The 15,260-nt window shown below is 35.3% G+C and overlaps 1 protein-coding gene across 3 annotated transcripts in view; it reads left to right on the forward strand.

The window, feature by feature from the left end:
* SEMA3D (semaphorin 3D) overlaps nt 1-15,260 on the forward strand; it is a 202,364-nt gene that overhangs the window by 109,513 nt on the left and 77,591 nt on the right. For all 3 annotated transcript variants that reach the window (XM_032873233.1, XM_032873235.1, XM_032873234.1), the window contains exons 4-5: nt 3,665-3,727; nt 12,307-12,426. In XM_032873233.1, coding sequence (XP_032729124.1) covers nt 3,665-3,727; nt 12,307-12,426 — 183 coding nt within the window. The remainder of the gene's footprint in view (nt 1-3,664; nt 3,728-12,306; nt 12,427-15,260) is intronic.

A 15,260-nucleotide genomic window follows, 5' to 3' on the forward strand; every position in this document is an offset into this window, starting at 1 on the left:
ACTGGAAGACAATCAGATATCTCTTAGGTTGCTGTTATTAAGGTAATTCTATTTGCAATTCCTGAATTCTTGACAGCATTGTGTCAAAATAAGCCAGTGTCTAATCTTAATGAATCTTTATTTTTAAGGCTTACATTATCTTAAGAAGTAAAATTATCTTTGTGATACTATCTTGAATTACTGTACAATAACAATGATTAAAGGATAATTTCTATTTTTAACAGGGTCTAGACATTATGGGATTGAAGGTAAATGATGAAAAGTGAGATTACATTTGGGGAAAAAATATCCTTTATAAACAGAAATTAGAAGATTTATTAAAATTGGTTTCTGGCGCTCAACAAATTCTCAGTGCTTAAGTATCTTTGTAAAACATTTACCCACTAATCAAAAACCTGATTCTCTGATGCTTGTAATTTTAGTTTTTTTTGCTTCATTAACTAGGATGACACATTTCAATTTACAATTATGTGACTTAACAGTCAATTCAACTTACAATGATAGGACTTAAAATTAATAGCCAAAAGTGTACAACAAAACCATTAAAACATCTTTTAGAGATTTGTATTCCTTTGCAAAGAGAAGAAAGGAATCTGCAACTCCTGTTTTTAGCGTTATGTCTTTAAGAAAAAATTAGAGTCGAAACTATTAAGAGCAAGTAATTGGAAACAATGGCTCAAAAGTCAATGGCTCTGTATGTTGGTCAGCCACTCGGGGTCCCGTGCTGCCCCCTGAGCCCAGTGACTCCATCCTCTGAGCTCTCTGCTTGCTTTGTATCTCCTGGAGAAATGGAGTCACCTTCTCTGTTTACAGAACTATCTTCCTGACTCAGTGCCACACCATACAGAGGGCCCTTTGTAATTATGTGTGTGTTGAAGGAATAATTAGTGAACAATAACTACTTTGTGCTAACTTTGAAACTTTCATTCAGATTTCAAAGAAGACATAAGGATTGCTTCTACATTTCATCACTCGTTAAATAACTCCCTCCTTTCTGAAGCCCCTACAGATATATTCAAAATCAATATTAGAAACATTTATCTCATGATTTGCTTTAACTCACCACCCAGTAAGCTGATTCAAGGTTAAAAAAAAAAAAAAAATAGAACCCTGTGATAATCTTCCTCCTCTCTAAATCTTATTTACTTAATATAGAAGAATTCTGTATTTTCCTTTTCTTTTTTTATAGAATTTATACCAATATGATATTTAGATCAGAACAAATACTTGTAATTATGTGTTCTAAATTTATTTCTGAAATATGATTGAAACTTATCATAAAAAACAGAAAAGACTAGCATCTGACATATTTTAAGGACTCAAAGAAGTTTTAATCTAGACTAGAGACCAAGTAAAACGAACTAATGGTTAAACGCATTGGCAAATCATGGCTATGTATTCTGCATACCCTTTGTTTTAAGTCCAATGAAATCATTATAATATTCCAGAATCACTATAATATTACAAAGTCACTATAATTTTCAAGAATCATCAAATACCAAGTTATAGTTTTGCAAGATGAAAGAATTCTGGATATTGGTTGCACGAAGTGAATATACTTGATGATCCTGAACTATAAAAATAGTTAAGATGGTAAAATTTATGTTATGTCCATTTTACCACAATTAAAAATAATAATAAAAATGAATCACCAAGAAAAAAAATGAGACTGGCTTCAGTGTTTTTGCTACTAATGGTTAAAAATAAGCAAATATACAAACAATTAAAAAGCAACTGGAAGAAACTTTCAACTTTCCCACCAACTGCAGTGTTCTATGCTTACTCTGCTTCACTCATTTGTTTATTTAGACCTTGTGATTCTGGGTAGATGATTGACTATTGTCCATCAGCCTATGCATGGCCCATTTTGATTAATTTTTTCTCTAATCTGCATTAATCAGCTGTTTTAAATTATGCATTAAATTTCTGAAATACCATCCCCAACAAAAGCTAAGGTCTGATAAATAGCTGTTCCTTCCCACCATTTAAGCCTTCTTTTTTGCAGTCTGGAGCAAACATTGCTCTGAATCCCGTATTCATCACTCTTCTTTTACTTACTTATTCCATCTACCCACATACCTTAAAAGTGTCTATTTTATTTAAGGTTTTTTTTTTTTTTCTGTTTGTAATTTGGGGGACTGTACTTTTTTACCTTACAACGAATTGCTAATTTTTATTGCTGTGGTCTAGTTCTATTTTATAGCTTGCTAATTTTCAAAATTGTGTGAACACATAATTACATGATTTAAACCATTTTTGAATAAATAGCATCTTCAGGGTCTTTTTACGAACCGCATCAAGGTTAGCTCATCACTTGAGCGTACTTGCTGGTTCTAAACATTCTGCCTGTATTTTGCTAGAGATGCCTAGGAATACCTTTGGACATAATTTGCAGCCTGTTAAAATGTGCTCTAAATGAAAAATCTTGCTTCTTTTAAAAATCTTAGTAATTTTATTGAATTTGCGTATTAAGAGAGTTTGAGTGTATACTCTATTCTTCTTTATTCAGAGCCATAAAACCCTAAAGTTTTACTATGAAGATAATACCATATAAATACTTGTGACTTCTAAGTCATTTGTGAATTCCAGGTTTAACAAGTCTCTTTTGGTGCATTCCCTCAGGATATTTTCCTGTTTCCTCAGCTGTTAAGACATTTTCTGCTAACATTGGTGAGAAACATAATCAGTTTGTCAGGAACTCTTGGAACATATAAGCAACTTGGAGTTAGTTCTTCTTGTTTCTTCTTGCCTCTAGCTTAGCAGAATGTTTCTTTCTTTAAGCTAATGGAGTAAAGTAACTATTTGAGCCTTATTTTGCAAAACCTTCTTGAAAGAATTGCTAAAGTTTGTTAAAAAAAAAAAAAGAAAGAAAACACGTGGGATAAATTCAAGATGGTTAAAACATGATCAAAAGCTACCAACCAAGGGATTTGCTGCTCTCATCCTTAATCATTTCCCCAAATAATAATTACTATGTAGTGAATGAGACCCACTAGTTCAGACAGACTTTGGGTCATATTTTGGCTTTGCCGGTGACTATGTTTGTGGCATGTTACTTGATGTGACTTAATGGCCGTATGAATGAGTTTTCTGATGTGAAAGTGGGGAGAGTAACTCCAGCCATCTAATGAGGTCATTGTGAAATTTAAATAACATAATACATACAAAAATGTTTAACTAAGTGACAGATGCACCTGAGCTCCTTACATGTTACGTTTGCCAGCAGATCCACACTGATCTTTGACTTGGCGTGATAATAATGCTTGTAACAAGTGTTGTTTCATACACTTCCCTGTACGCATTTATAATGCCCCACTTCTCTGGGTAAGTACAGAAAAACAGCGTAAATAGAATCTCTTACTTAAGTAAATGCTATGCTGAAATTCTATCGGCATCGTGTTAAGATTTTATGGCCTTCTCAGCATAATCTACCTATATTAAATTAGAAGATTGAAATATACAAATGAATGGTTCTGTAGTTTTTCCTAGAAAATTTTTTAGGGTGGCTTTGGAAAATAACTGAATCTCAAGATTTTTACATCATATCTAACAACATGCTTTTAGCTTGATATCCACTCTTCAATTTAACACACTCATTTCCCTGATTAGAATTGGAGGGTGTTTTAGATATTGAGATCCTGACACACTTTGAAATGTTTTACAGATTTATTGGCCCGCTGCAAAAGAACGAGTGGAATTATGTAAATTAGCTGGGAAAGATGCCAATGTAAGTATGAGACTTTAAAAATATCTTTGTTAAACTGGTATTGATATGATAATAAATATTTATATTGGTTTTTATTGAATTAATAGTGTTGGTATATTATTTTTAAGACTGCATTAACATCCTGTGTAAAGATTAAGAAGATATAAAATATTTCTATCTTGGCAAATGGAATGCCATTATTCTTAGAAATTTAGAAATACTAGACTTTCTAAAGTGTTAATTCTGGATATTATTTTTTTCTTCACACAAATCTCAGAAATGCACTTAAAATATTAAAAAAATCAGAAAATATACCCGTAGGATTGTATATTTTTCATTTATATGCCTATATTTTGTAAATTCATACAAAATCATGAGTATTTTAGCATCACAAACATTCAATTGATATTTAAGTTAATTTGGATTAAAATTAAACTTGTAACATCCTGAAGAAAAATTTCAAGAGCTGACATTATAGAGATACTAAGAAGGATTATAACATTCTGGAAAAGAACTAGAAATAATTCACTCTAAAGTTCGCTTAAGTGTAATTATATGAAATAACTTATAAAGGATAAATACTGAGGTTCTAATAGAAACTTCTGGTTCAAGCTGCCTTAAGGAAACCTATAGATGCAGGAGACCTACTTAATTGCTTCGGAGGCATCCTGTCTGAATTGCTTTCACATTGTCCAAGTTGTCCTGCATTCTCCCCCACATTGTGTTGTCTGTTTTATCTCCAGCAATGACGGAAGAGTGTTGTGGCTTTCTGCCTCTTCTCCTCATCGGAGGGTTCTGATTCAGGCCAGATGCTCTGTGTTCTGCCCTGACTTCTTGCCCTGTGGTGATAGGAAGAATTGCTCTCTCTCTCTCTCTCTCTTTCTCTCTTTTTTTCCTTCTTGGCAAAATAAATGACTTCCTGAATGTAACTGAAGATGAAAAGAGGTTCTAAACTTTTCAGAAACATGGATATCTTGAGGCTTCTTGTGCAACAGTCTCTAATGTTGCTGTAAACACAGTAACCCAGGGGTATTAAGCTGAGCCATGCCTTTATATTTAATAACAACAAAGAGTGTGTGTTAGAGGAAAGCATAATTGGATACAAAAATTCTCACTTTATCAATGGGACAAAAATCAAACAACATGACACATGATGCCTAATATAATTGAGGGGAAGTTTAGAAGACTAAGAATTTGAGACAGCTGGTTTGCTTATCCATTTGTTCATGTATTTATTTATTCAACAAACATGTATTAAGAACCTAAATATGTACATAAATATGTGTGTGAAAGGATACAGTTTCTACTGTCATGGAGCTTTTAATACATAGTAACGACCACTGCAACACAAAATGATCAAAACAAAACAAAAGTAAGAAACTTATGATTATGCCCTATTTTGTTTTCTTTCAGTATTAAATGTTATCTTTTCAGGCACATTTATGTTAACAGAAATATATCAGGGGCTATTAGCATCAAAGGAAACAGGAAATAGTTTTTGCTTTTATTTTACTTGAAATGAAAAAGATCAAGCTATTCTATAACACAGTCTTCTTCCTGTCTTATCTCTAATCTCTTCACCCTGTTTAATATCTTAACTGAGCAGGTGCTCAGGTCTGCAAATCCTCAGTCCTTTTTCTGTACCTGTAGGGGAAAAAGAGATGCATTGATTATGAGAGTTTTCAAAATTATTTTAATAACAGTACAAACATGCCATAGACAACACAAATACTTTAATATTTTGTGTCGTATCAGTACTGACTGTTTAAAAAGGAGGCAAGTAGGAAAAAGTGGTTTAAATTTCCTCCAATAAACTAATGTTAGTGTTCCCATGAGGGATAAAGACTCAAGGTCAAACAATCAGTGAAGGTTTTGTGACAGTGTTCTCATTTCAGAATGTTCACTAGTTCTAGTTATATAGTAACTCAGTTGCTCTTATTATTAAGGTAAAGCAAAGGGTGATAAACTTCTCTGGTGGTCGTATCCTAGAGCATGAAGGACCCAGTATATGGAACCTATTCCTGCAATTCGTTTGTATTTGGGAGCTATAATCACCTTTAACCTTCAAGCACACCTACTACCAGCCCAGGACTAGAGGTGTGGGGAGTTTTTCTCTTTTTACTGCAATCTGTAGAATTTGATGTTGACTTATGTAGGGATAATACAATTCTCTGTCTCCTTCTGTTTAATCTGTTTAACCTTTTTAATCTTTAAAATAATAGCATTTTGATTTTAGAAATACTAACACTTTCATAGCGCTTACCATGTTCTAGGAATAACTTCCAATGCTTTATAATCTCGTTTAATCCTTAAAACAATATTATATGCTAGACTTTATTATTATCCCTCCTTTTAAAGATGAGAAGACTGAGGCCAAAAAAATTAAATGCCTTGCCCAGTATCACATATCTAGTAAATAGCGAAGCCAGGAATTGAATCCAGAAGTCTTGCCCCATAATCCGTGCTGTTACACAACACTGTGATCTACACATAAAGGTCTGAACTCTCTGTATAAGGTCTGAAAACTTTATCCCTCAAACTGTACCCCTCAAATCCCTTCTCTCTTCAGTGTCCCCATAACAGAGATCCTCAGTTTACAGCATTGCACAGATTTCAGCCGACAGAAAACTGAGACAAGTGTGTGGTTTTATTGACCTCTTTATTACCTTTGGCATTACCCTCTCTCCTCCCTTCTCTCTAGTAATTTTTACCTACTTCCCAAGAGTGTTTTTAGGATTAACAAGTGTTTGGAAAGACTGTCCCTTTACACAAAGGTACTATATAACTGGAAAAATAGTGAATTATTTACCATAATGAAAGTTAACTAATTGGGGTGGGGAGGGAGTGGAAGATGAGGAAACAAAAGAGAACTATTCCCCTTTCTTGACCACAGTCTCCAGTTTGGTCCAAAGAAAGGAAATAGTGACAGGAAGCTATTTCATAGTATTTTGTTTCTGCTTAGAATATTATTCAAAAGAAAGTCACTAAAGAAATGTCCTTAGTCCTGCCTTTAAAGAGTGGAGTCAACAGCTCAGTCCAGGCAAAAGAACGCACAGGATGTGGGTAGCCTGGGTTGTGTTTGTCATCTTAACCCTAGAGGCACACAACCTTGTCAATGGAGACATGACATAGACTTCAAGGATCCTCCATCGCCCAATTTCTGTGATTACATTCTTTCTTTCTTCTTTTTTAAAGAACGTCTAAAAGCAAAACAAAGTGCTCCTTGTCGAAAGTTTGCAAATTACATGGAAGTCATCCGTAAATATCTCCTCCCCCATGAACACTGCCTAGAGATAGCTGGTGACATTTTGATGTTTATTCTTCTATCTTATCTATTTACTATTTTTCAGAATGAAATCATTGTATACATAGTCCCCTAAAACATTTTTTTTTCACTTTGCAAACTGCCATGAGCATTTTCCCATGTCATTAAATTCCTTTTTATAACACAACTTTTAATAGCCACACTGCATTCCTTTATATATTATTTCATCAATCCTCTATTGTTAGAAGTTTGGTATACATCCAGTTTTTAGCTATTATAAAGTGATGCTTCACATGAAGAATCTAATATGTAAATACTGAGAACATCTTTGATTCTGGAGTAGAATTACAGGTCAAGGATATAATTTTGGGGTTTTGGGGGGATATAAAATTATTTATACACATTGCAAAAATTCCCCTCCAGAACATTTATGCCTTTTGTGCTTGAACCAGCAATGCACGTTCATGAGGGGGTATACTTTGCCATACTCTTGCTAATTATAGTGGGTACAACATATGGTTAATATTTAATGCTAAAATGTAAATCAATAAAATAAACATATTTAATCTTTGCCAACAAAAAGAAAATTATTTTTGTTATTTTTGCCTGAAATTCTTTCATCACTATAAATGCTAAATATTTCATGTAGTTGTAAAATTAGGGCTTACTTTTTGGAATTTCATATCCCTATAATTTCTTTATTTTTAAATTTTAGTGTTTTCTTTTTCCTTACTGGTTATTTACAGATTTCAAGATATATATATTATTATATCATGTTATTATAGATATTTTAAGATATATAAATTTGTATAAAATATATTATTACTTTGTGATCAACTTACTTGAAAATATTTTTTCCCATTTATCCTATTTGATATATACACTTTTAAATATTTTAATAGGCATACCTTTCTTTTTTTTCTTTAAAATATTTTCCTCTGTCTTGCTACAACAGCTAGTTTTTGCTCTGGAGAAACTTTTACTTTAGATCTCGCATTTTTAAGAGAGAAATGTAATATGGGGATTTTCATGCATTTATTTTGAAGTGTCGACAACTTATCAAAATATTCTCAACACTGTAAGACCTAAGCACATACCTGTGTAGAATTTATCTCTTTTTGAGAAAGAGAGAATGCATGCATGTGTTATCGGGGGAGGAGCCGAGGGAGAGGGAGAGAAAGAATCTTCCAGCAGACCCCCGCTGAGCGTAGAGCAAAGCTGGGCTTGATCCCAGGACCCTGAGATCATGACCTAAGCCTAAATCAAGAGTGGCTGCTTAAGCTGTTGAACCACTCATACACTCTGTAGACTGGATTCTGTTCTGAGGTCTGTTAGACCCTGGAGCACTGTGCAAAGTCTGTGGTAATGACCAAAAATGTTTGATGATCACTATATTCTGCAAAATACACTAAAAAGAAAAACAAACTAGATACCTAAATCATGAGTGTCTCTCTACATATAACCTAAATAAATTAAAATTGGCAATTATAAATTAGTTATCAATATATATATAAAGCTGAATTAGATTTAATTGGAATATATATAAGTCTAGAGAATTAAAATTGATGCATTTCTGTATTGCTTCCCCCCCCATATCTAGGGTGAAACTAAAATTCCAAGTGTTAATATATAATACAAATATATATTAGCCTTTTCTTCCAAATATTTAATCAGTTTTACAAATGTCTTATTTATTTAATTTCATACAATGTGTAAATGTATATGTGAGGTAAAATATTGAAGCATTACTTGAGAGAATTAAAAAGTTGATACTAGTTTTAAATTTTCTCTTTCTTCTGATGGGAGTGCTAGTAGGTGGGAGGGGAAGTAGGTGGGAAGAATAAGGAAGGAAGGAGAAATTCGCATTTTTCCAAATTTGAGCATATTACTCACTAAATTGAAATGTTCGCTCACATGCAACCACACTTGGAGTTGTGGGGAATAGCTAACAAATTAGCCAGCTTTCGGGGAAAGTTAAGAAAGCTGCTTCTCAAAATTATCTTTTCTCATGCCTCACGGAATTACGCTGCCATGAATAGCCATGCAGGTCGCTAAGTGAGTTAAATCAAGTTAATCATTGCTCCTGCTATTTAAGCAAAACTCCATCTTGTAGGATCTGTTCCCAGCTTTCTTCTCCTTCAGGCAACTATTGCCTTTCCCTTGCCTCCAGCCTGCTTTGATAGTTACCCTCTCTCAAATTCACTACAGAACAGTTTGAGCAGAACTGACTTTTCTGTAATCTGTGAGACAATTCAGGGTTCACCCATAAATTATTCTGGTCCATGTCAGCCCAATCTTGGAGGAGGAGGAATGTCATAAATCCTAGCGAATATCTCACCAAGTCAGAAAACTAACATAATAAATTACTTTCCAGGGCTGGCTGCGTTTTCATAAAGTACTCCTAGAAAAGTTAAAGGATGTGAAATGTTTTAGGTGTGATTCAGAGCTTTTTCTTTATAATTAGTAACATTATGTCTCCTCTGTGTATAAAATTTCACCCCGGACCTTATTAGCCTTTTTAAAAACAATGCTGTGTCTCTCATAGTCCCTACTCTTTCCGACTCCATAATTTATAATCTGGAAAAGAAGTAGCTTTATTTCTTTATACAAATATTTGTTGCAGAATCTTGTAAAATTGCTGTCATAGTTAGCGTGGGCTACTGTAAAAAAAAAAAGTCATAAACTAGGTGGCTTAAACAACCGACATTTATTTCTCACAGTACTGGAGGCTGGGAAGTTCAAGACCAATGTGTCAAAAGATTGGGTGCTTGATGAAAATTCTCTTCCTGGCTTGCAGATGGCCATCATCCTGTTTTATTTTCACCTGACACACACAGAGAGAGAGAGAGAGAGAGGGAGAGAGAGAGAGAAAGGGAGGGAGGGGGATAAAGGGAAAAAGAGAGTTCTGTCTCTTCCCATCATGATGATCCTAATCTCAGGGCTTTTTTGGAAAGCTAATTACCTCCAAAGGCCCCACCTCCTGTTACCATCCCACTCCGGGGCTTAGGGTTTCAACCCCTGAATTTTAAAGGACACATGTGCTCCCTTCATAGCAAGTACCCTCTAAATTCTATGACTATTTGTTAAAATAGCTTTTTAAAAAAATGATGAAATAATGGGCAGCGAGTCAGTCCCTTCTCGCTCTAGCAGCGTAACTCTACTCTTCCCCTCCCTGTGTACTGTTCCTGGTATAGATCTCACGCTTGTATAAAGGGCTTCGTGGTGGGGCGGGGGAAGAGGTAGGGGACGACCAAGAAATAAAAGTTCCTTCAGTGAGCATGAGTGAGTAAAATAAAAGCTGAAGAATGTTAAAGCCTCTCACTCTAGTGATGAAGCCGTCATTACAGTTGATCTGGTGATCACAGACATTTTTAAACCCTTTGCTTTGGCTTTTCTCATATTACTGTGTCTCTATAATTTGTTCTAAACCATTAGTATGACCTATGTACTGTCTGAATTTGATTTTCGTTTGAGATTGCCTAATATGATGTTAAAGAATATGAAGCTAGAACCCCGTGGTGCCTTTGTGCAAACAGAAAATAAATTCTCTCTGTCAGACACCTTGACAGAAAGGTGAAAACTGATATAATAAGGATTTTGTTAAACAAGACTACTTGCCAGAAAACTGTCTTTCGTGAATTTGAAGTGTTCCTTTCTTAAGAGACTGCATATAATGAATGTTTGAGAACATACACAAAATATATGAAAATATTCAAGATAATAAAGATGTCTGTAGTGTAATTTGCACATTCTTAGAAGCGCCTTCCCCCGCCCAGCCTCAAGAGTGCTAAGTCTGCCTATCTGTGAAAGAAACATCCTTGACTTGTGTAGCTCTCTTAGATACCGATAATGATACTGTCCCTTCAGACAGTTTTAAGCAACTGCTTTGTTTATAGGAAAGCAGAGAACAGAAGATACCATGAATTCATTGTAACATTCTTCTGTGTTAGAATGTACACATTTTATTAATTGGGATCTATGAATTCTTGAGACATAAAATTGCAAGGCTAGCTGGCCCACGGAAGTCCTAGAGACTAGGAACTCTGTACCACAGATGGGCAGGCATAGGTTTTCACTCTAAAATCTGAATAGCCACAGGGATATTGATATTTTATATAGATCGGAATCAAGGTAAGTAGAAGTATTAATATTATATTATTTAACTTAATCCTGCCAGTTAAGTTGTTGTCTGCCTTCTGAAAATTGTATTTAATTCTAAAAACCACCCTACCAGGTACATCACTATTTTTTTGTCATTTGGGTTTTTTTTTTTTTTTTTGTAATATATTCCTTCTTAACAACCCTAACAACAAGAGTGACCCATTAGGTCAACGTCTGACCAGTGAGGAACCCATGGCCATTCAGGTAGTGAAGAACTAGACTTTTTCTGTGAATCCCAGTTGTTTTGTATGTTTATACCTTTCTTGGTGAACACTTCCCTGTCTCCTAGATAGAGTCAATCTAGAATAAAAGTATATTCCAGCCCAGTGTTTTCTCAGGGGTTTTGGGGTACAGGAACCTTGAAGCCAACAATTATGTAAAGATAAGGAATTATTTATGGGAGGTAAATAAGAAATTATATACAATAACAGGAATAACTACTATGGAAAATTTAAGAGTCACTACTTAGAAGTAACTAGGGGATAGATAATATACGTTATAAAAAAAATAATACAAGATATATTTTTAGGACGAAGCACATGCAAAATGAGCAGAAATATAAAAATCCCTTTAAAAATTTGACTTGGTGTTAGAAAATGTATGGGAAAAACAAAAAACTCTTGAAATAAACATAAATTAAATCTTAAATGCTCTGTAACATTGAAAATAGATGGGAATAAAGTGGTAGGGCATTCCATCCAATAAGAATGGAATACCTACATGGGAATACACAAGTGTGTTTGTGTTTTGTTCAGTGTAGCTGAGACGGTTGATGTTGTCAACAGTAGGATCTATGCGGGATAAAAATGTGGGATCATGAGAACATGACAGGTTTTGTTCTTAGGTAATTCCTGAAAGAAGGTGTGGATATCTCATTCTGTTGACATCCATTCTCTAGGCCCTGCTGAACACCGTGGAGATGTGCATTCTAGCTTTCCGATTAGTTCAACACCTGTAAAACTTCAAAAAAGCTTCAGTCGCTCATTTAAGCCACAGTTTCTAGTTTGTTTTGCCTCTTTTGCTAAGTCAGATATTTAAGCATGTCTTATAAATCATTTTCATTTCTGTTGTTTTTCTTAATGATTTATCTACTTGAAAAACAGGTGGTGTGAATGATGATCTTTCAAAAACGTGAATTGTGTGCTAATGCTTTTATTTTTTTTATGTCCAATAGACAGAATGTGCAAATTTCATCCGTGTACTTCAACCCTATAACAAAACTCATCTTTATGTGTGTGGAACTGGAGCATTTCATCCAATATGTGGTTATATTGATCTTGGAGTCTACAAGGAGGTAATATAATGAAATAGCATCAAAACAATTAGTTATAATATCTTGTCACTTAATGTCTTTGACATAAAAACAGGCAGATTTGAATATAAAGTTTAAATCATATAGTTTATGAATCATAAGAACTCATGTTCCCAGGGACCTTATAGATTGCCATTTTGATTACACACTTTATCTACCCAATAAAAAGTTTTTTATTAGAAGTTTTTTTAATGAGATGATCAAAATTAAAAGTGTAAAATGTTGCAAGTGTTTGTTTTCTATGGGCTCCGTGTATGTCTTTATTTTCTCTTGAATTTCCATTGTAATTAGGTCTGTATTGGTTGCTCTTAGTAAAAATCCAAATCCCACACACCCTTGCAGTGGAATTGTATCTTATAAATAATTTCATTTTTCCCGTCCAGCAAATTTGACCTGTTACAGACGGTTACAGTGGTGCACACTAAGTCCAGAGAATTTTAATTATTTTCTTAAAATTATATAGTCATTAGCACACTGAACTCATTATTTCTGCCAGGCCAAATTGCCATAGTACAAATAAAGATGCACTAAATTAAGAGTACTATATTCCAGCTATCAATGAGCATTTTAATAAATGACAAACATGTAGATTTCAGTAATTTAATGAACAGCTAATGTGTTAAAGTGACTTCTTTGCCTCATGGACTGTGCCAGGCACGTTACGTGGATTGTCTCTTTGAAATTTCACAACATTCTTAATTGAAGTTAGTACCTTTATAACTCCCAACTTATAAGTTAGTAAAAATTGAGTCTCAGTGGAATTAAATAACGTGCCTAAAATCACCCAGCTAATAAGTGGTTTGGCAAGGAATTGAACCAAAGCTGTCTGTCTCTAGATCAAGCATGCCCAACTGGGCTTTAGAGTACATACTCAAAATTGTTTCTTTGTATGGGTTTGATGGGTTGTACTGTCATCCTTATGTTTATGTATATACCACTTGTGAATAACCACACATATTTGCAGGATAATTGGCTGTGTGTTTGGAAGTAAAGTCTGGGCTTATGGAACAGGTTTCTTTACATTGATTTAACTGATTCATGCAGAGATCAAACCCACAGCTGTGGCTGGATTAATTTTCCTCTCTAACCAACTTGTCTAACCAGCCCATTCTCAACTGTTTGAAAATAAAACAACCCTCATAGTTAAATCTCTGAACCACTAGGAGACTTGGCAACTTGAATTCATCATTCTTTGTTGCTGGTGTAATGTTCGCTTGCCTCGCTTTGATGAAGGGTAATATATAACAGTAGCTCGTAGCATAGGGCGTAATTATATTAGATAGCCCCACAGCGTGGATGTGTTGGGAGGCCTGAGGCTAAAGGCCAAACTCACAACTTGCTGAGGGGCGCACATAGTGTTCTTTAACTCCTAAAAGTCACGAGGGCTGAAAGGGAATTTAGATGGAGCTAATTACCTAGCTTGGGACTGTCAAGAGGGCTTGGGCAGTCAGATATACATGTTCTGTGAATCAGAGAATTATGGGTGAGCTGGGATGGGAGCCCGGTGAGTTTTCCACCGGTCAGGAGTCCAGGTAATTGTATGGCAACACTGCTTGAAGATCGTTAACGTTTTTCAGTGAATTACTGGTCCCAGGAATTCATTGCTCTTCCAAGAAGAGTCAGAAGGCTCTCCCACGTTCAAGTAGATAAGGTTGCTCCTGAAGTGGCTGGAAAGAGGGACCAGCAGTATACATGAGGGACGGAGAAGGGAAGTGTGGGAAGTCCCCCTTCTGGGGAATACTGGGGCAGTGAGAGGAAAAAGAAGAAAAGCTCAAATGAATCCCAGATTTCTGTCCTTGGCAGTGAGTTGGAGAGCGGTGTTACTGAGGTGAGAATAGTAACAAGTTTGCGAGGGAAACAGTGAGTGAGTTTTGTACGTTTTGCATTTGGGAAATGTTCAGGGAGGTCATGCCAAGCGGCTGGTTGGATCCGGATTCCAGGGCAGGAGTCAGGGCAGTTGTCAACAGCTAATCTGGGAGGCTGGGGTGCCAGAGTTTGAATTATGGCTTCAGTCACTTACCAGCTCCATGGACTTACGTGCCCTGCATGAACTCCAAAAGCTTCTGTGTATTCAGCAAAATGAGGATGATAATAATAGTAACCATCACACAGAATTATTTGGAGGATAAAATGAGAAAATGCTTGTATGGGCTTTGGCAGAGCACTTGCTTCATTCCAGGCGCTTACTACTTACTGTTGAGCTGTGCGAGGCAATAGGAGCATGAAAGGCAGCAAGGCAAGGATTTTATAAGTGTATATGTGAACTTCGTGTAAAAATAATGTCTGCAATGTGTGTATACATGCATATGTATGTGTAAATTGTGTGTATATATGTGCCTGGGTACATATGTGTGTAGGTGTTTGTGGGTTGTATATATATATGTATGTATATATTCTTTATGTGTAAATTATACATTTATTCTGTGATAATGGCAATGCCTGATATTTGTTTAATAATTACACTGGAAGTATGTTTTTTCCTCTGGGATCTCCCCTCTTGTGCCAGAAATCTCATCTTTAAGTGGGGGTGGTATTAACAATAACTTTGCCTAATTGCTCTAATGATTAAATGTTTCCTATCACACTCATCTCTTTACTTCAACAATACATGTTGGTACATCTTACATAATTAATTATGCTGGAGGAATTTTCTTATAAAACTGAAGTTATCTAAAAAATGAGTGCCTTGGGGGTGCCTGGGTGGCTCAGTGGGTTAAGCCTCTGCCTTCAGCTCAGGTCATGATCCCAGGGTCCTGGGATCAAGCCCCGCATCGGGCTCTCTGCTCCGCAGGGAGCCTGCCTCCACCTCTCTCTGC

The sequence above is a fragment of the Lontra canadensis genome, unplaced genomic scaffold (genome assembly GCF_010015895.1).
Source record: "Lontra canadensis isolate GAN:19392208 unplaced genomic scaffold, GSC_riverotter_1.0 scaffold48, whole genome shotgun sequence".
Lineage (NCBI taxonomy): Eukaryota > Metazoa > Chordata > Mammalia > Carnivora > Mustelidae > Lontra > Lontra canadensis.